The following is a 26837-nucleotide window of genomic DNA, read 5'->3' as shown; positions in this document are numbered from 1 at the left end:
GGTTGGAATTATTATCAGTGCCATTCAGAATTTTTCACGGGAGACTGTAAGTGGCCCTCTGATTGTGTAGAGCCCTCCAGGATGTGCTGCAGGGATCCTAGGATGCTGCTGTTGGCTTCATCCCTGCAGCCTTGAAATACCGACAAGCTGGGAGTCTGAGTAGGGCCGTGGCAGTTAGAATATGACTTCATTTTCATCAAAGCACAACTTCCAGCAACAAGAGGCTTGATCAGTAGGCCCGTGCCCAGTCTTGTTTGCCCATTTTGGTTGACTTGCCTGGACAATGAGGGTGACCTGCCCTTTGTCTTCCTTTTCTTTATGATTACGTGAGCTATGCCCTGAACAGTCATTTGGTGTGTTCCCCTTTCAGAGAAGGCTGTGTTGGGACTAGTGAACTATGTGGGTCCCTGAACAAGCCTGCCTTTCAGAAGGGATACAGCAGCCAGCTGACGGGCTAGGTACTACTCTCTAACCTGCCACACCCCCTGCCCAGCTTGCAGGTTCCTTGATAAACTGAGTCATCCATGGCACATTTATGATCCCTGCATGATCGTGTATGCTTCTCTTAGTGGGGATATTAGTGGACCAAGTAAAGTGCTTTCAGGAGCTAAAGATAAAACCGAAGTATTCTAGATGTCAGATTGGCTATAGGAAGAAGGAAAACCCCTCAAATTCTAAATCTGTCTACACTCCTTTTCAAGAGAATGGCATTTGGTGGCTCCAAGGAAATCATGATCCATTAGGTAGTTCCCTGTATGCCCATAAACTCACAACCTATTGCTTGAAGTCATGACATGGACGTACTGTGTGTAAAGATGCTTATAAGATGGTGGCATTTGCTCTTCTTACATAAAGAATTCAGCAAATATTTAATTAGTGCTGACAGACACTATAAGGTTGGCACAGGGAATACCAATATGCCCTTAAGAAGCTCACAGCATTGTAGGGGAGAGACAAATGGACACACTTTTCCATGCATCATTGTAGAGCAAAAATAAGGCGATGTGGCAGAAGGACAGAGTGGTAAGCTCCACTAGGGTGAGTCAGACAAGACTTAAGGCGTGTCGTGGAGAATGAATAGTTCACTGGGGGAGGAGGTAGGGGTCCAAGTGGAGAGAGGAGGGCGCAGTGCGTACTGAGAGTGGTCTTTTTGGCAGGTGTCATGCTTCATGGCAAAAGTGGAATGAAAAATCTGTTTGCTTTTCTTTGGGTAATTACACCCTTACCTAGACTTCTACAAGACAGTGGTCCTACAGCATTCATCTGTGGGTGATGCAGAGTCAGTCATCCACCCTGAGCCAAAACAAGGAGGGCAAGAAAGGGCAAAGCCCACTTGAGGGAGGGAAACGATCCACTGCTTGTAAAAGCTTGGTGTAAACGATTTTTTAACCATTCACTTCCCACTTCATTACAGTTGTTTGTGGTTATAGCATGTTTATCAACTATTATTCCATGAAATGTCACTATAAATTGGAAGAAGAAGAATAAAAAATACCTACAATGGGCTGTTTAGGTCACAGGGGAAAACTGAAGCAGACAAATTTATGACATTCACAGAGCCAAGGAGATGTTGCAGAGAGTAGAGGCTGGGTATGTGTCTCAGTTCTCAGAGTCAGTATGACAGAGGTCCTTCTTGCTCTTTGGTCTTCCTGGTATTCCTGATCAACTTAAGAAACATCTCCTAGTTTGTGGATTAGCCTGGACAACAAAACAGGACCCTGTCTCTTAAAAAGAAAAGAAGGAAATATTGCCCGATCTCTGTGCTCTAATACGGTAGGGAAGGGTAATAATAATAGCACAGGGCTATTTGGTGGAGGAAGGAAAAGAAAGAAACCTGGAGGTGGCTTGTTTGTGTCATATGGGACACCAGGATGTCAGATAGATGGTAAGTAAATGATACAAGTAAATCGAAAAATAGAAATTTATTAGGTATTTATATTTAAATACCTAATTTAAACTTACTACACTGTGGAGTAAGATACACCCTGAAACAAAAGAGCAGCCAAATGTGAAAATAACCACTTTGAAACTTGATTTTAAAACACATGGTGGTCCTCAATTTAGGATGACTTGACCTATGGTTTGTTAACTTTATGATAGTGCAAATGCGATAAGTATTCAGTGGAAACCATACTTTCAGTTTTGAATTTTGATCATTTCCTGGGCTAGCAGTAAATGTGGGAGGATCCTCTTTCATGATGCTGGGCAGCTTTCCATCAGCAGCATCTCACAGTCAGCCACGTGATCTTGAGGACAAACAAGTGATACTTTTCTCTACAGTGCTCTCCTGTATTCAATAAATTACATGAGATAGCACTTTATTATAATGTCAGCTTTGTGTTAGACGACTTGGTCTAACTGTGGGCTAATGTAAGTGTTTGGAGCGCATTTAACTTAGGCTGTGCTGAGCTATAGTGTTCGGTAGGTTAGGTGCATTCAATGCATTTTCAGCTTACAGTATTTTTAACTTACCATGGATGGGAGGCAGCCTGGTCGTAAGTTGAAGGGCATCTGTATTCTCTTCTCCCTCACCCCCAGCTTTCTCTCTGTTGTTCCCCGAGCACACAGGCCATAACCCTCACTTCATACTTGACGTACAACCTTCCTTTTCTTCCTTCCCCCTCCTTTCTAGTGACACCTAATTCTGTTACCCTGTCTAAGTCAAAAGGACCCTTTATTTCTAGTATTCCTGCTGGTACTCAGAATGGAGGTGGCAATGACTCCCATGCCTGCCACCTCCATTCTGGTCTCTGCATTGCAGCTACGGCAACTTTTCCTCATGTACACAGTGCTTTATCCCTTATTGGGACATGCCATTTGTTCTCAGCATCTAATCAGTAAGAATATAAATATCAAACAAAGAAACCTCCAGATGTTTCATTAGTACCCAGCCAAGAATGTCTCTATCTCAACCCCCTTCATATCTGTTCACCTAGCTTTTTTCCTCTTTAGGAGCCGGAAGGCACAGCATAGCCCTAGCTCTGTGCTTGTGCCTTTATTTGCCATATTATGTTCCTTTCGTCTTTTATGTCAGGGGCACCTGCTATTGGTTCTGCCTCCAGTTTTGCCTTATTTTCTCTCAGGTCTGCTTTCTTTAGATGAATGAATGATTATACAAGTACTTTTAGTGCTGTGCCCCTCAAATCCTTTTTGAAAATAGAGTATTTTGAATGCTCAACTCAATTTAGTGGATAAGAACAAAAATACATATGCTGGTTATAAAACAGAAATAGACGTAAGTCAACCTGAGAGACTGAAAATATTTTGTCTTTATAGTCTTCCTTTTCCGTTAATGTATGGGAAAAGAAAAGTAGATTTCCTGCTTTTTCAATTTGCAAATGATTTTTCAATTTGAAGTACATTAACATAAAAAGAACATTCTGTAGCTTTAGAATTTGACCTGATATTAACAAAAAATAATAGGAAATTAATCACCTTAATAATTTCTAGTCAACAGAGTTTGAATGACTTATGAATTAGTGATTTTTAAAATCTATGAAGACTCATAAAAAACACATTTCTTGAGATCCAAACTTATCATATTTAGGTTTATTATAGTTTAACTTACAATGCCCTGGTGATATTCTGGTTTGGGTTTTACCCTAGCACTAAGTATTGACCAAAGGGGGAAGAAAATGAGCTAGCAATTAAATCTAGGCTAGTGAGTGAGCTCCTTCTAAAACTTTTAAGTATAGATTATATCAATACATTTTCTCAAATACTGTAGGGATCAATATCCTGGTTATCTTGTCTGGGCTTTGACAAAATAAAACTACTTAGATCATATAGTAAGTATGTGATAAATATATCAAAAATATTTGAAGAGTTTTTAAAATTGGAGCAAAAAAACGCATTTAAACCAGAATCTCATATGTTGGAAGATGAGGGATGTGGAGGGCTGTCATCAACCCATTGTTCTAAATCTGTGAGTTGGCATCCCTGTGTCAACCATCCCCAGTTCACCAGGATCTGTCAGGGAGATCTGGGTTCCAGCTACACATTCTCTAATTTGCTTTTGAAAAATCAGCCTTTCCATTTTTCTGCCAGTTCCTGCATGTATTCCAAGAGCAGTGGGGAGATAGATGAGCCCAACCAGCATTGACATGAAGAAAAATTACTAGCAGTTACTTTGACACTTGGAAATGGCAGCCTAAGAATCAGAATTTGGAATTTGCTGCTCAAACATCCTTTGGGCTACTCCTTCCTAAAATTACCACCAAAGTGGACAGCCATTCACTTATAAGAATAGTATTGTAGCCTTTTCCATGCAATGAGAATATCTCAGCCCAAAACCTCCTTAAGCTGATAAGCAACTTCAGCAAAGTCTCAGGATACAAAATCAATGTGCAGAAATCACAAGCATTCCTATACACCAATAACAGAAAAACAGCCAAATCAAAAGTGAACTCCCATTCACAGTTGCTACAAAGAGAATAAAATACCTAGGAATACAACTAACAAAGGATGTAAAGGACCTCTTCAAGGAGAACTACAAACCACTGCTCAATGAAGTAAGAGAAGACACAAACAGATGGAAAAACATTCCATGCTCATGGTTGGGAAGAATTAACATCGTGAAAATGGCCATACTGCCCAAAGTAATTTATAGATTCAACGCTATCGCCGTCAAGCTACAATGACCTTCTTCACAGAACTGGAAAAAACCACTTCAGACCTCATATGGAACCAAAAGAGAGCCCGCATAGCCGAAACACTCCTAAGCAAAAAATACAAAGCTGGAGGCATCACACTACCTGACTTCAAACTGTACTACAGGGCCACAGTAATCAAAACAGCATGGTACTGGTACCAAAACAGAGACATAGACCAATGGAACAGAACAGAGGCCTCAGAAGCAACACTACATATCTACAATCATCTGATCTTTGACTAACCTGAGAAAAACAAGCAATGGGGAAAGGTTTAATAAATGGTGTTGGGAAAACTGGCTAGCCATGTGCAGAAAGCAGAAACTGGACCCCTTCCTGACACCTTAAATTAAAATTAACTCCAGATGGATTAAAGATATAAACATAAGACCTAACACCATAAAAACCCTAGAAGAAAACTTAGGCAAAACATTCAGGACATAAGCATAGGCAAGGACTTCATGGCTAAAACACCAAAAGCGATAGCAACAAAAGCCAAAATAGACAAATGGGATCTAATTAAACCCCAGAGCTTCTGTACAGTAAAAGAAACAATCATTAGAGTGAACCAGCAACCAAAAGAATGGGAAAAAATGTTTGCAATCTACCCATCTGACAAAGGGCTAATATCCAGAATCTACAGAGAAGCCGGGCGCGGTGGCTCAAGCCTGTAATCCCAGCACTTTGGGAGGCCGAGGCGGGTGGATCACAAGGTCAAGAGATCAAGACCATCCTGGTCAACATGGTGAAACCCCGTCTCTACTAAAGCTACAAAAAAAAAAATTAGCTGGGCATGGTGGTGCGTGCCTGTAATCCCAGCTACTCAGGAGGCTGAAGCAGGAGAATTGCCTGAACCCAGGAGGCGGAGGTTGCGGTGAGCCGAGATCGCGCCATTGCACTCCAGCCTGGGTAACAAGAGCGAAACTCCGTCTCAAAAAAAAAAAAAAAAAAAAAAAACCATTAAAAAGTAGGCAAAGGATATGAACAGACACTTTACAAAAAAAGACATCTATGAGACCAATAAACGTAAGAAAAAATGCTCATCATCACTGGTCATTAGAGAAATGCAAATGAAAACCACATTGAGATACCCTCTCACACCAGTTAGAATGGTGATCATTAAAAAATCTGGAGACAACAGATGCTGGAGAGGATGTGGAGAAATAGGAACACTTTTACACTGTTGGTGGGAGTGTAAATTAGTGCAACCATTGTGGAAGACAGTGTGGCGATTCCTCAAGGACCTAGAAATAGAAATACCATTTGTCCCAGCAATCCCATTAGTAGGTATACACCCAAAGAATTATAAATTGTTCTATTATAAAGACACATACACATGTATGTTCATTTGGCACTGTTTACAATAGCAAAGGCCTGGAACCAAACCAAATGTCCATCAACGATAGACTGGATAAAGAAAATGTGGCACATATACACCATGGAATACACATAGCCATAAAAAATGATGAGTTCATGTCCTTCATAGGGACATGGATGAATCTGGAAACCATCATTCTCAGCAAACTGGTACAAGAACAAAATACCAAACATTGCATGTTATCACTCATAGGCAGGTGTTGAATAATTAGAACATGTGGACACACTGCAGTCAGTTTGAGGGGGGCTAGGGGAGGGACAGCAGTGGGTGGGGAGGGATAATGAGGGGTGAAAGACCAGATATAGGTGATGGGGGGATGAAGGCAGTGAACTACCTTGCCGTGTATGTACCTATGCAACAATCCTGCATGATCTGCACATGTACCTCAGAACCTAAAGCACAATTAAAAAAAAAAAAAAAAGAAAACCGTAAACCCAGTAATTCAATATCCTTTCTTTACACTAGAATAAAATCTCTCAGCTCCTTACTGTGGCCTGACCCTGTGTGATGTGATGCCCACCTGCTTCCCTGGTCTTCTTTAATCCTTCCTCTACTAGGGATACACTGGTGTGTTTTCACCTTGGGGCCACTGAATTCTCATGTTCCTCGAAGAGTTTTTTGGTGGTTGGTTACTTGTTATCATTCAGGTCACAAATGTCACCTGAATCCTCCCTGAACTACCTGTTTAAAGTGGTTCCCTCCAGTTCCAGCTACTTGGGAGGCTGAGGTAAGAAGATTGCTTGAGTCTGGAAAGTCAAGGCTGCAGTGAGCTGTGTTGGCACCACTACATTCCAACCTGAGCGACAGTGAAACCCTGTCTCAAAAAAAAAAAAAAGAAAAAAAAGTAAATCCAAGAAGGGCTAGGAAAACCAGTTAATTCACCTTGTTAAGAATTGCATGTGAAGAACAGAATTCAGAAGTAAAGCACACATTAGCGAGGGGACATTGTCCTCATCCGTTTTTCCCAATTCCTGAGTCTTTTTGGTGGGTTGTTTTACATAAAGATGTCCAGAAGCTGTCTTATCAAGAGCTTTATCAATCCAGTCTTACAAGATTAGAAGGGAAGGAGAGAAGTTAGATGTGCTTTGATCCGCGATGACTGGTTGTGAAAGCCTCAGAAGGGAGTGATCTGAAAGACGAAGAGAGCAACTGAGGATTCTTTCTTGTGAGTTCTCAAGGAGAAGGGGCTCTTTACGTACCTGTCATCACTGGCTCTAGTGAAGGGGACCAGGAAGAGTGGTGTCTTGGTTCTCTGAGGTTATTCTGTGACATGGGTTCACTTTTATACTTATAACCAAATATCATCTTTAGCACATCACTAGACAAGACTTGAGATAGTGGTGTTTTAAGCAGAGGATGATTGCTTTCTCTTTAAGTTCCTAACTAAAGGAATTTCTTTCATCGTAAATATACGTGATATAAAATTTACCATTTTAATCACATTTAAGTGTATAGTTCAGATGCATTACATACATTCACATTGTTGTGTAACCATTACTGCTATTTATCTCCAGGACTTTTTCAACATTCCAAACTGAAACTCTCTTCCATTACACAGTAAATCCCTGTTCCACCTGCCTTCTGGCCCCTGGTAACCACCATTCTGTTTTCTGTCTCTATGAAGTTGACTATTCCAGGTACCTCATGTAAATAGAATCATGCTATGTTTGTGTTTTTGTGTCTCGCTTATTTCATACAGCATAATGTCTTCAGAGTTTATCTAGGTTGTATCATGAATCAGAATTTCATTTCTTTTTATTTTTTTTGTTTAATTTTATTGTCATATTTATGGGCTACATGGTGATGTTTTGATACAATATATAGTGATTAAATCTGGGTAATTAGCATTTCTATCATCTCAAATATTTATCATTTCTTTGTATTGGGAACGTTTGATATCCTCCTTCTAGCTGCTATATAATATATTATTGTTAGCTATAGTCATCCTACAGTGATATGGACACTAGAACTTATGGTTTATATCTAGCTGTAATTGTATTTTTAAACAAATCTCTGACTATTCTCTCATTCCTTCTTAAAGCTGAATAAATTCCACTGTATGTGTATACCACGTTTTGTTTATCCATTCATTCATCCATAGTTAGACACACGTTGTCTCCACCTTTAGCTTTTGCAAATATAGCTGCCATGAACATGGGTGTACAAATTTCTCTTCTTGTCCCTGTTTTCAGTTCTTTTGGGTATATGCCTGGAAATGGAATTGCCAGATCATATGGTAATTCTGTGTTTAATATTTTTGAGGAAAGTACTCAAGGGATTTTAAACCTACAAGCGTATTGGACAAAAGCTTCATGTATTTATTGCTTCATATATGTCATATAGTATATTAGATATCAGATAAATGGAAATCAATGGGACAAGGCTCCTCTCAAGAGGCACAGAAGATGAGGGACGTAGTAAATAGATGCATGAATAATTAGATATTATAACACTATGTTCAATTCTGTAGTAAGATGTGTATAGAGTACTATGGGAGTACATCATAATAATAGTGATTTCTAGTGCTTCTGAAGATAAAATCTCATTGGATGTTATCTGAGATAGATTAATTCTACTGAATTCTGGTTAATGGTGGATCATGCAGTATAGAAGTTCTGGTGTACATTTGTTTTTGTTGCACATTTGGTTTTTTAATAGCTAACTCAATCGTACATGCCTCTCTTTCATTTTATCTTCCTCTAGTGGTTTTTAATTGCCAACCGATCTTACAAAGTCAGTGCAGCAAGCTCTTTTTTCTTCAGTGGTGTATTTGTTGGAGTTATCTCTTTCGGTCAGCTTTCAGATCGCTTCGGAAGGAAAAAAGTCTATCTCACAGGTAATCTATTAGAGTATTCATTCATAAACTGGATGAGAAGGCTTATTTCTCTGAGATTCTTAGGGAAATAATATGGGGACTATTTCTTTAAGGTTCTCCAGGAATTAGCATATGGACACAGAACTGATCTTTTTTTTTTTTTTTTTTTTTTTGAGACGGGGTTTCGCTCTTGTTACCCAGGCTGGAGTGCAATGGCGCGATCTCGGCTCACCGCAACCTCCGCCCCCTGGGTTCAGGCAATTCTCCTGCCTCAACCTCCTGAGTAGCTGGGATTACAGGCACGCGCCACCATGCCCAGCTAATGTTTTTTGTATTTTTAGTAGAGACGGGGTTTCACCATGTTGACCAGGATGGTCTCGATCTCTTGACCTCCTGATCCACCCGCCTCGGCCTCCCAAAGTGCTGGGATTACAGGCTTGAGCCACTGCGCCCGGCCTCACAGAACTGATCTTTATTGCCCTGGCAAGAGGCCAAACTGCAGCTCGAGTTGCTTCTGGCCAGGCACTTTCTAGTTACTAGCCCACCTATTTAAAGCCGGATATTTGTGTTCTAAGCTTTTCATAGGTGATGGGGCTTTCTGCAACCCCCAAATTTTAGTTTATACCATGTTGCTAGGGAGAGAAGTGAAAGACTATGACAGTCTACTAAGTCCATTTCCTTATATCTCTCTGTGTTGATTTATTTCAAATGTGCTCGACAGGACTTGGCATAGTGCTCTTGATAAGCTGAGTATGAGCAAGGATTTTTCATTTTCCAGCATTACTGTGAATAATTGAGAACTGTCTGTGATTTACAGAAATCATGTAGTAAAGTAAACCTTATGCTTTTTAAAAAAAAAAAATAGTTTCCAAGAGAAACTGTTAAGAGAAAACACACACACAGCTCAGAAAACTTGTTTACAAACGTTTATTTTATTAGGTAATGAATATAATTTATTACTTTCATCAAATGCTATTTTGCCTCTGGATTATTGAATATTGTTCTCTTTTTCTAGGTTTTGCTCTTGACATCTTATTTGCAATTGCAAATGGATTTTCCCCTTCATATGAGTTCTTTGCAATAACTCGCTTCCTGGTGGGCATGATGAATGGAGGAATGTCACTGGTGGCCTTTGTCTTGCTTAATGAATGTGTGGGCACCGCCTACTGGGCACTCGCAGGTACTACTCATATCATGAAGCTCTGGACTGGGTGAGCAGCTCCAGGAAATCTTATAGGGAACCAGTTTAATCCTAGAATCTGGAAATGCATTTGGACTTGAGGTACTTTATCCAACTATTAGATTTGCTTTTCTGAGTTTGTTGCTATTCCTCTGTAGACAGTCTCCCCAGGGGCCTGCCTCACATATATGTGAGTTTTCCACCCCTCTCATGGACTGCCTACAGATTGCTGTGCAGAGTATTGATTTCCTCAGAGGGATACTAACCACTTTTTACAACTTAAACTGAAAAATAGTACAGACATAGGAAATAATAGAAAACCCTTTCTTAGAGCCTTCTTATTATATTTTGTTAAATCTTTGGTTCACGGCCCTTTTTTGTTTTTACTGCTGTCTTCAAGTCAACATAGTACCATTGTAGCATTTCTTTATTGATGCTTAATTTCCAAAATTGAGACTGTATTCTGTATTATTTTTGACCATCCCATTATTTTCTCAAGAACTACATAGATAGTAAAATAAATTATTTTAAAAGGTTATTTGACTTCAAATATTGTTGTAAGAGAAGTAACCGTCTAAGACTTTATAGACTTAGGTTTGCAATGATAGCTCTTTGTTTCTTTTACTTTTATTCACTTGGCAATGATGGACAATCCATTTCCTATGGATGTTCTTTTCTTTTATTTTATTTTTGAGATGGAGTTTTGCTCTGTTGCCCAGGCTGGAGTGCAATGGCACGATCTCAGCTCACTGTAACCTCCGCCTCCCGGGTTCAAGCAATTCTCCTGACTCAGCCTCCCAAGTACCTGGGATTACAGGCATGCGTCACCACGCCTGGCTAATTTTTGTTTTGTATTTTTAGTAGAGATGGGGTTTCTCCATGTTGGTCAGGCTGATCTCGAACTCCCGACCTCAAGTGATCCGCCTGCCTCGGCCTCCCAAAGTGCTGGGATTACAGGCATGAACCACCACACCCTGCCCCCACGGATGTTCTTATATGGATATGGGAAACAGGTTGACTGTGACTGATAGAAATGGGTCTGTGGGAGGATGTATATGAGAATGCCATTCCTTAGAACCTGATGCACAGTGCCAGCCATCTCTTATGTACCAGCTGCCATGCTAGGCATTTGACATTCATCTGTAATATTCCTGGAGCTTTCAAGTTAAGGATTCCTACCTTCGTTTTATGGATGAGGAAATTGAGCCTTTGAGAGGTGAAGTGACGTGTCCATTTTCAGCAGCTGATAACTGACAGGGCCAGGGCTGCAACTGAGTTCATCCTTCCACTGTTCCCCAAAGACTCTTCTCTTGGAATTTCAGCATGTTGCCTCATGTGAGTGCTGGCCTGGTCAACCTGTTCTTTCTAACTGGTATTGTTTTTGAAGTTGTATGCGCTATTGTATGGAGCTGGAAGACACAAGGCCAAATAAAGAAGACTTCTACTCTGTTTGGATCCCTGCTAAACTGCTTGGACCAGGTAGAACTAGGCTGGGGAGGAAGAGACACCAGCTCCATCCTCTGTAGACAGGCTTCCTGCAGGTCTCATACAGTGTTGCTTTAGGATTCATCTTGCCTGCAGCAGCTTCTAAAGCCTTTTTGGAACTGGTCCTAAGCTAGGATGAGTGAAAAAGCTTCTTCTGAGTCTTCAGTTTTCATTGAGACTTTAGGGTTATTTTTCTAAATAGTATGTCCAATTTCCTGGGACTTTCTAAGAAGTTTGTAATGTTGGTGATCATGCCTGCTCCCTGTATCCAGGGAAGGGATAAAGACACTCTCCTTTGGTTTCAGTTTTCCTGAGGGCCAAAATCGTGCTCATGTAGAGCACCATGAATACATATTTTTCTTATACCTCTCAAATTTTTCCATCAAAGTATTTATATTTGACTTTAGTTGTTGCATGAAGATGCTCTTTTACAAAAGACATATACCACCCCCACCCTGCCAGATTATCTGTTTTTCCTTTCCTGTTGCATGTGTTAGGCAAAAGGACCAACCCTGGTCTCTTGGTCTCTTGCCAGTTACCTAAAGCCAGTGAAAAGAGTCCCCTTGAAGTGTTCTTATCCCTGAAGCTGGGTTAAGATGAGACTATCAAAATTTCTGTAGCAAAGTGAAAAGGGAGAGAGGAAGAAAAACTGTAACAGTGAAACCAGATGGTTACCAATTCAATGTGAAATTCAGAGCAAGTGTGAGAGTTTCCTGAAGACCAGTACACAGCCCTGCACCCAGGACAAAAGTAAGGCTCTGATAGCATCTGGAACTCTTTTTGAGTGGCGTCCTTCCCTCTCTATGAACTGAGGTCTTCCCTCGGATATTGTCCTTGGTCTTTCTTTTCAAGCTGGTTTCTCTCCAGCATGATTTTATCTACACCTGTGGCTTCAGACATGCTTATGGATTGCAAGAAGTCAGAGAAAACCGTAAATGTTCAGCAATAGGGGATTTGCTAGAAATAGTCTGATTATTTGACAGTAAAAATTAGTTTGAAAAATTATGCTTATTACAAAATAATATTTGCAATATGTAAAAACCAATATGCAAATTCGTACAAAAAAGCGCGAGTACAAACTGCAGGCATCCATTTTTGACCAGTTTGCAGTACAGCACTTAACAGAAAGGATTTTCAGCTAATTGACTGAAAATTATTGAGAATTGAAAAACAAAAAATACTGAAGCTATGAAAATTTCCATACTAATAATTTATTATTTGTTTTCTTATATTAATGTCTTCATATAATAATGCTCATTGTAAAAAACAATTAAGAACTATATGCACACTTCATCAAACTAAAGAATACATATAATCCTATTCCCCTAGAGATGCCCATGGTTAACATAGTGCTGTGTATACTTCTAGAGCTTTTCCTTTGCATGTCTATTCCACAGCATTCATTTATTAAATGGATTCTGCCATGTACCAGACACTGCTTTTTTTAGATACAAAGGTGGAAAAGACAGGGATGGGTTGGGGGAAGTTCTTGCTTTCATGGAGCTTATGTTTTACTTAGGAAAGTTGGAACACATTGATAATTTCTGAGAATTAGAAATACAGTGAAGAAAATGAGCAAGGTAATGGGCCAGGCGTAATTGCTGGGAGTAGCTACATTACATAGGATAGTTAGAGAAAAACCTCGAGGTGGGTGTTTGATCTAAGACATGAGTGATGAGGAAGACGCAGGCATGTGAAATTCTGGGATAATAGTATTCTAGCTAAGTGGAATGTCAGAGACTCAGGACTTTGACCTTCCATTTAGGAATGGAGCTTCTTTGAAAAGGTTCTCATGGCTACAGGGTAGAGAGTTAGGGAGAGTAAAATAAGAGGTTGGGAGGGACCAGATGACATAGGGCCTGTGATGGGCCAATGAGGAATTTGGTTTTTTTTACTTGAAGTACAGTGGGAAGCCAGTGGGGCATATTAAATACAGGAGTGATAGGATCTCATATACAGAAAGATAACTCTGGTAGGTACAGAAATTGAGAGATCATTTAGTAGTCTGCTGTAGTTGGCCACATGAAACCATGGTGGCTTAGACAAGATGGAAGCAGCAGAGAAGAAAGAGGATGTGCTTGAGCTAAATTTTGGTGGGAATGTGACTTGCTAAAAGGATCAGCAGAGATGGGAAGAGCAAGATAACTCAAGGAGACTTCATGGTTTGTATTTGAAAACTGGATGGATTACTGGTAGCATTTACAAAAATGAAGTCATAACTATATACTATTTTCTAACCTGCCGAAATTTAGCTTTTACTAGTGCAAACTAAGCAGGAATAGCAGAGTTGAAATTAATTAAAAATAAGCAGAGAATAAATTTTAAAATAGGCATAGTACTTAAAGGCATATAGGTGGTTATAAAGCCACCCATGATACTCCAGAATTGCAGTATGCACAAGAGATGACTTGAAATGTTTATTTTTTAATTAATTTTTTAAAACCAAATAACATTGAGCCTTATTATATTCATCTCTACGCCTCCTCCCTGTTGTCATTTGCAGGCATATATGTGCAGCTTCTTGCTGGACATTAGATATCAATATTTATTGGCTCCTTAAATAAAAATTACTACTTTATTTCCACCTAAAAGCTGTATCATCTTCTGGGACCTCTGCCTGTCATCACAGTATTTAAGGTCACCAGACTAGATAACTCTCAACCATTTCTTCTTGTCCCTCGTATCCAGTTGATGCCAGATCTTACTGATTGTGACAGAGACTCTAATGAGCTCATATATAAGGGGAAATCATTTGGTTAGGGTAACTAGACCATGAAGAGCCAGGCACTGGAGAAGACCGAGAAGTCAGATGTGTCTTGTTTCAGCTTCCCAACCTCTCTGAGAAGCTTCCTCTGCGTAGTCAGAGACAAGGCCCAGCAACTCCAAGTCTAGTATTTAAAATCTTGGGTAAAGCCTCTGATTGGCTCAGCTGATTGGGATCACCCTGCAGTTAGAGAAACTGTAATTGACAGGCCAGGCCCCGTCTGAACTACAGAGATGAAGTCAGGGAAGTCATTTCTCCAACAGTGGGTGGGGCATTCTTGGAATTCAGAAGGAGTACTAGTTAGAAAATATTCCATGATAGATTCAACAGGAGGCTTTCAGATGGCTTTTTTTTTTTTTTGAGGTTAATAAATAGAAGGGCTAAATCCAGATTACAGTAGGACAGTATAACCAACCTTTGTATAACATGCATTATTTCATTGGAAACCAATAAAAACTACCCTTTGAGGTGGGCATTATTACTTCTCTTTCACCAGTAATTAAAATGAGGCTCAGGGACATTTAGTGATTTGCCCAAGGTCAGAGTAGTATATAGCAGAACTAGGATCTGAGCTGGGTCCCTCTGAAACCATCTCGGGCTTCCTTGTTTTTGCCTCCATTGTTGTCAAGGGATACTGAGTGCTCAAGACGATTCTGAGGAATGACAGACAAGAAGTCTTATTCTTGGAAGCCAGGTGCTGTTTGATCTACAGCAATGAACCTATAGTAGCTATTGACTGTCTTAAATTTTCCAGGAAACTCACACTATCCTCATGTCACTACTCATGGGACCACATATTCTGAACATGCTGTCACATCAGCTTCCCTTTCTAGCTCCCCTGTTCCTCACTAGGTCAAACAGCATACAAGCCATTACTTATTTGTTATAAAGTAATAAGCTATGGATAGGAATCAGAAGAAACACTTGCCTTACAAGCTTATTATTTTTGTAAAAAGATCAACAAAGTTTTGTTACTGCAGAATGCTCACAGAAACTGCCTTTCCATAGAGGGGAGATAGAGAGGAATGGTACAGAATGCAGGCTTCTCTGTCAGACAGGCCTGGGCACAAGTCCTGGCCCTGCTACATACAGCTCTGTGTCCTTAGGCAGCTTTACTTAACCACTCTGAGCTATTTTCCACTTTAGTATATGGTTGATGATGGTACCTGCTTCGTAGGACAATGTATGTGAAACCATTATGCTCAATAAATAATAGCTATTACTACCACTAGTAGCGATACTGCAGTTATAGAAAGTGTGTCAGAGGTATAGAATTTGCAAGAATATTGGGCAAGCCTGTGGGTTTAATACCCATCTCAATATTTATTTCAAAAAGCATAAGATTCTTTACAGTTCTATGGTTGCTATTTTTTCAGCAGCACACTGACAAAAGTCTATGCTTAAGGGAGCTTATTTTCTGACTGGGAAAGACAGAAAAGAAACAAACAAATACAAAATGTCGTGTATCCTGTGGTAATAAACTAAGTAGAGAAGGCAGCAGGGAGAATTAGGAGAGTGGGTTGTGATTCAAGGAACTTCAAGGACAGCCTCTGTGATAAAGATTAAGTTCTGCTATTACAATCACCTCATGACCTAAACACCATATTGCCCATATGGCAAAAATATTTCCAAGCCTCGGCCACTGGTTCAGGCAAATGTCAGTACAACAGGCAATGCAAAAAGCATTTGGACAAACTCTTAAAATTTATATGTCCCCATATGGTCTGTATTTTTCATCTGTCTTCCCTCATTTCCACTAATTTTCTGGCCTCTATGATACTTTCATTCTCTAATGTTGAACTTAGTATAGATTTTTTTTTCTTTTCTGGTGTTCCTCTTAACGCTTGCCAGCATAGGGCTGACATCTTACCAGAAAGAAATTGGCTCTGTGACTTGGGGTTGGAAATGGTGCTGCAGATGGTGCTTTCTCCAATAACAGTTCTCTTTTCCCTGAATTAGGATCGATTGGCGGCCTCTTCTTTGCAGTTGGCATTGCCCAATATGCCCTTTTAGGATACTTCATCCGCTCCTGGAGGACGCTAGCTGTTCTGGTTAACCTGCAGGGAACAGTGGTCTTTCTCTTATCTTTGTAAGTAGTTTTTCCTCTTAGAGTTTTAATTTAATAAGCGAAAGCAATGTCTTAAGAGGATGTGGGTCAATGAGCAGCGTTATTCCCTTTCAGGAGCTTGCCTGCACTGACTTTGGTGAAGAACTAAATTCTGCAAGTGCTCCAATTCTTGGCAGCTCCTGGGAAGAGAGACGCTTAATTAATTCAGAATGCAGGTATCCCTTGTTTAAAGTAACCTCTCAATAGACTGCATTGTAACCTTCACGTTGTTGGCATAGGCAACCAATTGCTTTTTTAACCTAACACCTCAACCTTGAAGGTCTTCTGGCTGGATCACATCATATGCTAGGTGTGTGACTATGATTTTGTAGAGCAGTGTATTCTTATTGGATATGCAGTGACATGACAACTGTTCATCCTACAGATGAGTGTCATTTCAGGGCCTCTAAATGTTGACTCTGGAAGAGTCTCGGATATGGGAGAAATCCTTAGAGTGCAGGGCTTCATAGCAGTGCCAGGATGATTCCCTGGTCAGGGAAGGACCCTATAAATGACTGCCCATGGCAAGGTGTCATACCATGGCCCTGTAAGAGACCCAGATGTTACAAGGCAAGCCACCAACCTAGCCTGTTTCACCAGAAGTTTTAATGTGATATATGAAAGGCTTTTCTTCCCTGAGATATCAGATCTCTAATGAGAATCATCAAAATCTTTGACATAAACAAAATTTTCAGCCAATAATTCCTGCTTTCATCTATGCCATAAAGTGAAAGAGACCTGTAGTAGTGTTTTAATTCAGATAGCTCTTTAATTTAGTATCTCTTTATCCAGGTTCTACGCTGAGATTTGGTGGGGACTAAACTGAAATTTTTCATACTGTTTTTGAAAGCAAGAGAATATTAAGTGAAAAAATGAATACAGTTGAAATAGCCTATATTTTATAAACAAAATTTATTAAATATATTTTTAGTTATATGAATTTGAATGAGATAATTTTATTAGGGAAACTAATATGATTTTATTAATTTGTATATTATAAATTTTTGAAAGTCGTAAATGGGTGCCTGCTTTATTACTTAGAATTAATAAACGTTCATGTAAACATTGATGAATAAATAAATTTTCTTTTAAAATATTTAGTAAGTTTCCTACTTCTCCATCCTGTCTGGCTCTCATCTCCCCTTTAATAGCACCAGTTCACTGGATGATCTGAGCTGTTCTGCTTTTTCTTTTTTAAATATATAGTCTGAGTTAATTATTGCTTAGTGCTAAGTGAAGACATCACCTCACCAGGAAGTGAGTTCAGGTCATGAAAAGTAACAAGGAGAGAGAAAAGAGCTCATGAGATTTAAATATATACCTGCTCTGCTAAGCCTGGAATGTAAGGCTTCACACAGTCAGCCTCCAATTTATCTTTCCTAATTTATTCCCGTCCCATGTTCAGGTACACTGCTCTGCTTGTTCCTTATGCTTTTCTACCCTGTGCTGCTACTCAGTGCTGTGCCTGCTTTTTCAACAGTCTTCTGTCCAGATCCTCTTATTTAATAAGTACTCCACGGTCCTGATTTGCTCAAATGCCGTCCACCCCATCTTTTCCTGATCATAGCCTCAGCTACAAGTCATCCTCTTTCTTTTGTGAATTCCACAGCGTTCACCCATACCCTTTGAGTGGTCCTTGTGTTTCTGCCTCATACTGGAGCCATGTTCTCTCTTTCTAAACTGAGAGCTCCAGCAGCAGCAGGCTCTTTGCTCCATGATTACGTTTCCCCCAGGACCAAAGCCAGGGGTTTCCACACAGTAGACCCTTGAACATTGCACAGATGTTGGCGCAAAAACATTTGGAATCACCTTCAGAATTTTTCATCAGCAACATAAGAACTCACGTTATGTACCTTACTTGTTTACCAGAAACATTTTTATCTAACTTAAAAGTTCCTTATTTTCACAGTACTTCAATTTGAGATTTACTTTTTTCCTGAAAACCAGGGTCCCCTTAATTTACAAAGATTTGCCGCCTTTAACGATATTTAGGGAGCATTTTTGAGTGGGGCAACATTGTTAAATTAGCATTTTAGCTTTCAGAGGAGCCCATGGCACAGACGACCCTGCTGCTATGTAGAAGACAGCATGATCAAAGGCCTACTCGCTCTTTAAAAACATGTCTTACTGTTTTGTATGTATAGTCTGCATGTGTTGGAACTCATATTTCCAAATCTGTCCACTGGCAACTAGGTGACTGTATTTATAAGCAAGCTTATTGGCCTCTCAAAATATAGAGAAAGATAAGGCCTTAAGTTTTCATGATCAAAAGAAACACTTTGCCAGGTGGAAATAGTTTTATTAACTCAGAGCCAAATTTCTAAAGTCTTAGTTTCTCTCAAATACCATCTTTAAAATGATTTATAAAGCTTTAAAAGTAATTTTTATTTCTTATAAACAATTTTGAAAACACAGAGAGAGGCTAAGGGTAGGGGAAAATGATTTATGTAACCCAAAGATAATGACTGTGAGTATTTTGACATATTTTCTGTTGTTTCTTTTTCTTTATTTTTTTCTTTTTTTTTTTTTTTTTGAGACAGAGTTTTGCTCTTGTGGCCCAGGCTGGAGTGTAGTGGCATGATCTCGGCTTACTGCAACCTCCACCTCCTAGGTTCAAGTGATTCTCCTGCCTCAAGCCTCCTGAGTAGCTGGGATTACAGGCACCTGCCACCACGCCTGGCTGTTTTTGTATTTTTAGCAGAGATGGGGTTTTTCCATGTTGGTCAGGCAGGTCTCAGACTCCCAACCTCAAGTGATCCTCCCACCTTGGCCTCCCAAAGTGCTAGGATTACAGGTGTGAGCCACTGCACCCAGCTGTGTTTCTTTTTTACTCCTTCCAGTCCTCCCCAAAATAATTAATTTTTATTATCATATGTTTTTCTATATATTTATAAAAGTAGTCCTCTTTCATTTAGACATAATCAAGTGGTTTTACATGATAGCTCCTAAATGGCCCTATGGATAGGGCCAATTAATCCCACTCATAATCTGCGGACCTAACTTCAACAGAACAATATTTTACTTGATTATTAATTTGTTTGTTAGTAATAATAATCAAATGGCAATGAAGAAGTAAATGAAAGGGTTTTTCAGGATGATGTAGATGGCCTTTGTTCCTGCTTTTGCTGACAATCAAATATCGTGCATGAATATTCCTTTCCCTAGTAGCAAAGCTCCTGGGAAGCTTCCTGCCTTTTAGTTTCCAGTGTCTTTCCTTTCAGCACCTATGACATTGCTCTGTACAAAATTGAAATGTTCAATAAATGGTTGTTGACAGACTGGCTGTCCATTAATTTTCCAAATGCTGTAGTGTTTGCTGCTAATTCACTATCCTTATTAGAAGGCACAGTGAATTCTATAAAGCACCTTAAATAGCCAGTTTTATTCATTTAAGTTTCATTTTAGGCAAATAATGTCAAATTGGATTAAAAAAAGAAAACCAGGCCGGGCGCGGTGGCTCAAGCCTGTAATCCCAGCACTTTGGGAGGCCGAGGCGGGTGGATCACGAGGTCAAGAGATCGAGACCATCCTAGTCAACATAGTGAAACCCCGTCTCTACTAAAACTACAAAAAATTAGCTGGGCATGGTGGCGCGTGCCTGTAATCCCAGCTACTCAGGAGGCTGAGGCAGGAGAATTGCCTGAACCCAGGAGGCAGAGGTTGCGGTGAGCCGAGATCGCGCCATTGCACTCCAGCCTGGGTAACATGAGTGAAACTCTGTCTCAAAAAACAAAAAAACAAAAAAACAAAAAAAACAAAAAAAAAAAGAAAACCAAAACCTTGATTTGTATCTTGAAAACAAGGCTTCCATATCCCTGCCTTGGTTTTCTCTTTGGGAAGTCCTCTAAAAGTGTAGGCAAAATGGAGAAGAGGCAAAAAGATACGTAATATATACATTTTGAAACTGTTTGAATATATCAGTGGCAATATAATTGTCCAACACTTTATAGTTATATTAGAAAGTAACTATGGTTTTGTAACCAGAAGTTGACCAGGAAATGACTGTTATTCTTTAAGGTCTTAGGGGACGAGGAAATATCCTCAGGACATATTAAAGCCAGTGTGTCAGGTAATCTGAGTATTTTGAAGCAATAAACACTCAAAAATAGCTTTGGTAAACTTGGTTTCATCTTTATGTATAATCTTAAAATAATCTCTACCTCTTACATAACATGTCACAATGTTAAAAACATTTCCGTTTAAACTTTTTTTCTGGTGAGATAATAAAGATTTCTATCTTCTTTGTGAGGCTTTTCCAGAACTTAAGAAAAAACAAAACCCAGTGTCTCCACAGTATTATTCAAACAACACTTGGCTAGGATTTACAGCCATATCTCTGACCCATGCTTTATGAAGAATTTTCATTATTCAGTCCTATAGCTTTAACATATTAAAATTCACATGTTAAAGTTTATTTAAAAATAAATGCATACTGTTTGCTTTCTAAACTGCAATTGTAAAAGCATGTTCTTGGTTTTCAGTAATAAAGCAGACTACCATTTAACATTAGCATGCTGTTGAAAATAGCCCTTTCTATTGCATAGGTCATTGGGAGAGCCAATCTTTAAGTCTAACATGGAATCCATTTGTGGTGCAGGAATCGGCGTACTGAGTAGGTGATTTGTCTCCTTCCTGTGCACGTGTACCTATATGAATATACAGCCTTTAATGACATCTCTTTCAGATTCATTCCTGAATCACCTCGTTGGTTATACTCCCAGGGTCGACTGAGTGAGGCTGAAGAGGCGCTGTACCTCATTGCCAAGAGGAATCGCAAACTCAAGTGCACATTCTCACTAACACACCCAGCCAACAGGAGCTGCAGGGAGACTGGAAGTTTCCTGGATCTGTTTCGTTACCGGGTCCTCTTAGGACACACTCTGATCCTGATGTTCATCTGGTAATTATACTAAAGCATGTTCTGTTGCTCTTTAAGGTTGCTAAAGGTTCTCTTGATATCCTGCCCCTTCTTCAAGCGTACAGAGAATTTTACCTCTTTGTTAGCTTGAGGTTGTTTTCTCAAAGGCAAGGCCCTGATCCTTAGCACCTGGTGTTCTGCTTGCACAGCCTCGTCTTTCTCAAGCAGCAGATGATGGTGTCTGATGGGCAGGTAAGGAGTAAGGAGACATCAGAAGCATGTCTTTGCTCTTGAGGTATTTATCATAAATATTTAAGCCTCTCTGCTCCTTCCCCTTCCCCTTCGAAAAAGGAAAGAAAGCAAACAAGCATGCCTGAAATAGAAGTGTCTAAATAGAACTTTAAAAGTACTTACCTTTGGCGTTGGCATCAAGCAGTTTGCTAGCACATTCTGATTGTGGTGCTCCATGCTACATTTTCTGTGGCAATCCGACTCACTAACTCACTGAGGTAGGTTAAATATGGTCCCTTGTACAGATGGAACCCCAGGAGTTTGAAGTGATGAACCCTAAGCCACATATGTAAATCAGTGATTAAACTGATAAGCACTTTCTGAACCTGATTTTTCTGGTTGTTTAGTTTATTTCCGCCTGCCTCTCAAAATGCTCTCAGTATAAGTTGCATTCAGTGGTTCTAGATGGTTTCGTTTAAAGAATGAAGTTGTAGAAAGAGGAGAAATGGATGGGTGCATACAATTTGTGGATTACACATGTGTTTTGATATTGTACATAACTGCTAACGTGCCATAAATGTTATCTGGGCAAAGTCATACCTACTAGCCTAAAGGATTGTTGTGCTGTGGCTTATACGTATTTGCCATGAAGCCTGCATGGCACACTACATTTCATGCAGGGATGAAGAAAAGTGATTTTATCTGAAAGTGATCTTCTGTATAAAGCTACAAAGAACAGTAGCTTTAGAATAAGAAGCTGCAAAGATGTTTTTCTATATCATATTTTTTCTTTTTTTTTTTTTTTTGAGACAGAGTTTCGCTCTTGTTACCCAGGCTGGAGTGCAATGGCACGATCTCGGCTCACCGCAACCTCCGCCTCCTGGGTTCAGGCAATTCTCCTGCCTCAGCCTCCTGAGTAGCTGGGATTACAGGCACGCGCCACCATGCCCAGCTGATTTTTTGTATTTTTAGTAGAGACGGGGTTTCACCATGTTGACCAGGATGGTCTCCATCTCTTGACCTCGTGATCCACCCGCCTCGGCCTCCCAAAGTGCTGGGATTACAGGCGTGAGCCACCGCGCCCGGCCTATATCATATTTTTTCTACCCAAGCAGTGGCTGCCACCTGTATGGTTGGGGGCCATGTTAACCAACTGCTACTTTCCCCCACAGAACCATCACAGCCCTAGGAATATTACAGATGTATGATACATGTTGAGGCTTGGAGGCATGGAGATTAAGAGAACCGTTCAGAGCCAAAGCTGCCAGTACAGTATAGGAGCTGCTAATTTGAGGTTCTACCTATTCAAAAGCAAATACTTACAAAGTATGTTCAGGTACTTACGGCTCCATAAAACTTTGCATTTGCATATCACATAGTCAGCCTCTGCCTTGGAGGAACCACCTACTTGTTGCAGATTATTCACTATTTTTATTTTTTCCCCATGTATATTAATTTCTGGGTTCTAGCCTTCGATGGATAACAAGCAAACAAACCCTAAACTTAGGGCCAGGGAGACTGTCCCTGTTCGTTTTATTTCTTACACAGCCAAATAAACTTCTTCCCTGAAGCTGAGAACGTTAAAACGTGATAATAGAGACAGTCATTCCATATATTGCTGTTCTTTTTGAAGATGCTATAAAATTCTAAAATCTTTTCTGTGGATCTGTCATTCAAGAAAGCCTTAACTGGGTATTCAAATTATACCTGTGTTCAACATCTGTTTCTTCAGTTATTTTCCACAATAGTGCCTTTTAAAATAGTTCTTTGATACTCTAAATATACTGTTAAATATTACACAAGCATTTTAAATTTTGTTTGGGGGTCATAAAGAGAATTGAAATGATTTTAATAGCTGTAATTACAGATCCCAACGATCAACTCTGATGAAGGCAACTTGCAGAGCAGAGGCCCAGCCCTGGGGACAATGGGACCTTCCATCCTTCATGCTCTCCCAGTTCTCTCTCCACCAGCTGGGAACTAAATTCCACTATTGTCCTGAACTGGCTTGTCTATTCTTGCCCTGATTTGATACTGTCACAGCTTGATTTAAATAGGGGGGTGTGTGTGTGTGTGTGTGTGTGTGTGTTCATGGCTGGAATTTCTATTGTAAATGCAGAACAGACACACAGAAAACTGACTGGGAAATAGCATTATGTAAGCAGAAAGTCTCTTCTGCAGGTGGAAAGGATTTTAAAAACATTTTAGAAAACTGCATGCATTTAAATTCATTTAGCCTTCTGCTTCCATGCAAGGTACCTGGGAGACGGTGAGACTAGACCATGCAGTGTCACCTTGCATCCTTGCATGTGATGTTCTGGCTACAGTCCTGCCCATTGTCCTTGGTATATGAATAACACTTCCTCTCAGTAAGAAGTCATGCATAATACTTCTGGCTCATTTGCTAGGGAGGGCTGGACTGCTAACCACTCCAGCTTGAGGGTCTCTCTTCCTTACATCTCTCTCTGCTTACATTACCATAGCCTGGGGCACTTGGCGCACTTCTGAGATTAAACAGAGTTGGAAATAAAACTTTGCCTTTCCTGATTGATCTCATTATAGCCATAGCTCATTAGACTTTCTCTAAGGAAAACTAAAGGGAAGCAAGTGAGAATGTTCCCTTAATAAACGCTGATCAAACGGCGCTGCAAAAGGGTAAAAACTGATGAACTTAACAAAGCTTGGGTGTTTTACTGCTTGTATAGAAATTGATGCTTTACCAAATATATTCATATTTTTGTAAAGCCCAGTTTCAGGGTTTTACTTTTGTTCATTCTATTTTGTTTGTTTTATTTTAATAATACAGTTTCCTAGGCATAGAAGTTCCTACTACCACCTTTACTGTGTTTGAGGAAGCCCTGAATTGGATCTTTAGGTTGGCACTTGGCTTCCTCAGCATTTTATTTCCCGGATTGTAGGAAAGAGGCTTGGTGCCCAGCACAATGCCTGCCTCCCAAGAGGTGTTCCCTAAGTGTTTGTTTCAGGAATGGTGTACACAAACAAATTTTGGCTTTTCAAGTGACCCTTCCTCAGTTGATCCTTCTGAAAGATCCTGCCTTTGCTGTGACTTTTAATTTTTCTTTCCTGTTCTGGGAGTCCGTAGCATGTGCACCTGTTGAATGCAGGATGGGGTTAAAACCTGTGATGGGAAGTATGTGGATCATTGGGGATTGAAGTGCCAGTCATTTCTGGCCTGTGGGTGACCCACTGAAGAACCAGCCACTTCTCAGCTCACATTCTTAAGACCATTCTCTGTTGACTTTCTCCATGGGAGTTCTTTTTTAGAAACATTTCGATAATATTACAATCGTCTCTAACAAGTGTTCCATAAATTGGTGCATTAAATAAAGAATAGGGTCATTGTGTTCTATTAATTGCAGAAATGCTTGCTGAAAGCACATACAATGTCTTTCCTCTTTAAGGGGCTGGCCATCCATTTGATTTATATAACATATAGACATAGCTCAAATCATTTCCACGGCCCCATTATTTTTTGTTTTTTTTTTTTCCTAGTGTTGAAATTTATATTGAGATAGAAAAATTAGTAGGAGAGACAAGCTTATTGCTTGCAGCAGATTAAGCAATTATATTGAACCAGTATTTGAATCTTCTCTGGTAAATTTTTATGTGCTTTCCTGTTGTCCTTCTTTTCTTTTACCTCCTGGTCCTTTGACTCCCAATTGCAGGTTTGTGTGCAGCTTGGTGTATTATGGCCTAACTCTGAGTGCGGGTGATCTAGGTGGAAGTATTTATGCCAACCTGGCCCTGTCTGGCCTCATAGAGATTCCATCTTACCCTCTCTGCATCTACTTGATTAACCAAAAATGGTGAGTAAGTGTGGCTGAACATGAAGTGCACCACAGAGAATGCATGCACACACATATCCCCTCTGAGGTATATGCATACCTCGATGGCGTTTTCATTGTGTGCAGTATCTGCTGATTGCCCTGTGGTGATCAGGGTTTCTTTCCAACTAAAAACAGTTGAATTCATTTCTTGGTGCAGTATTTATTGAGTTTCATGTTTATGAGTTTTAATATAGGTTTCAATTCAATATTGAATGTTGAAATCTAAGATAGTATTGAGTATTACCAGCAGAGGGTTTGTGAGTAGTCTGTGTGTAATTTGTTAGTCACAGGAACTGAGATTATTAGCTCTATGTAGATGAAGCTCCATAAACCCAATTAACAATAAATATGTAGAAGTTCTTACAAGAAGACAAAGAACTGAAGAAACTAGAATAACTTTTCTTATCTTCTAAGGCCCACCTTACTTTGTTGAGGAGGCAGAAGATACCCTGCTTTTGCTGCTCGTTGTCAGTGGGCACAGTTTTGAGATAGAATTTAAACATTATTTTATAGAGCACCCTTTCTTCAATTTTTGAGATTGCTTCTGTTACTTAATCCCTGACCAGGCCACCAAAAATCGCATTTTGTATGAGGTAGGAATCGGTTGGATTATGCCATTTCTTTTTCTCCAGAAATCATCATTCCAAGCAGACTCAGAATTCCTTTCGCATTGTGTTTAATGCCCTTGTCATCATGTTTTAGCTTAGAGTGTTTTGAAGGGCAGGTTTGGATTCTGTTAAATTGAAGGCTCACCTCCCAGGGACAGTTCCCAGTTGCCTCTGCTGATCCCTGTGGTAGAGGCTACAGCCTACTCTCATCATGGTCCAAGAGCTAGATCAGGTATTGTATTCAGAAATCTTTCCCAGCACCCCAGTTGTGCCAGACACCTCTCTTTCATGCTGCTTTAGCACCCTGTGTGTACCTCTGGGGCCACTTAAAGTGTTATAAGGAAGCCGCCCATGGGTGTGTCCTATGTGTCTTTACATCTCTGGTGCCTGCCTAGCATGGTGTGTGTTACTTGAAAGGCCTTCCATATTGACTGTTAAATTAAGCAAAATAACCTGGAAAAGAAGACTCAAGAACTTCTTAGCACCACCCAGAGTTAGATTACAATCTGAAGCAGAGGGAAGGAATGCTACCTTTGTGATCAGGCAGACCTGAATCCAGATCTAGTCTTTCCCATGTGTTAGTTGTAAGACTTTGACAAGGTCCTTCACTAAGTATCCCCTCGTACTTATCCTCAAACTAGGGATTGTAAAATTTGCTGGCAAAATTATCAAAATTATTGAGGGTCGTAGTACAAGTACCTAGCATGTTATAAGCCCCTAGAAAAGGGAGACTTATTAATGTTAATATCTTTCTTCCAAGTCTAGGGCTCTTATTGAAAATCGCTTCTCTCAATAAAGTATGAAATAACATTTTACTTATTTCTAACCCACTGACACATTTTTTTTCTATTTGTATTTTTAAGAGAGAGATACTCTTAGAAAAATGCCAAAACTTTAAACTGCATAAAATTCAG

General features: G+C 39.9%; 1 protein-coding gene across 4 annotated transcripts in view; it reads left to right on the top strand.

Annotated features, from left to right (window-relative positions):
* SLC22A15 (solute carrier family 22 member 15) overlaps nucleotides 1–26837 on the top strand; it is an 88596-nt gene that overhangs the window by 35320 nt on the left and 26439 nt on the right. For all 4 annotated transcript variants that reach the window (XR_004260228.1, XR_004260229.1, XM_032249632.1 and 1 more), the window contains 5 exons: nucleotides 8731–8863; nucleotides 9858–10022; nucleotides 16231–16360; nucleotides 21063–21278; nucleotides 25154–25294. Coding sequence is in view for 2 of the 4 variants with exons in the window: in XM_032249632.1 (XP_032105523.1) it covers nucleotides 8731–8863; nucleotides 9858–10022; nucleotides 16231–16360; nucleotides 21063–21278; nucleotides 25154–25294 (785 nt within the window). In the remaining 2 variants the exon portion in view is untranslated. The remainder of the gene's footprint in view (nucleotides 1–8730; nucleotides 8864–9857; nucleotides 10023–16230; nucleotides 16361–21062; nucleotides 21279–25153; nucleotides 25295–26837) is intronic.

The sequence above is a fragment of the Sapajus apella genome, unplaced genomic scaffold (assembly GCF_009761245.1).
Source record: "Sapajus apella isolate SASKATOON/1434 unplaced genomic scaffold, GSC_monkey_1.0 scaffold69, whole genome shotgun sequence".
Lineage (NCBI taxonomy): Eukaryota > Metazoa > Chordata > Mammalia > Primates > Cebidae > Sapajus > Sapajus apella.
Note: the sequence above shows the minus strand (reverse complement) of the source record. Positions and strands in the feature narration are given on the sequence as shown.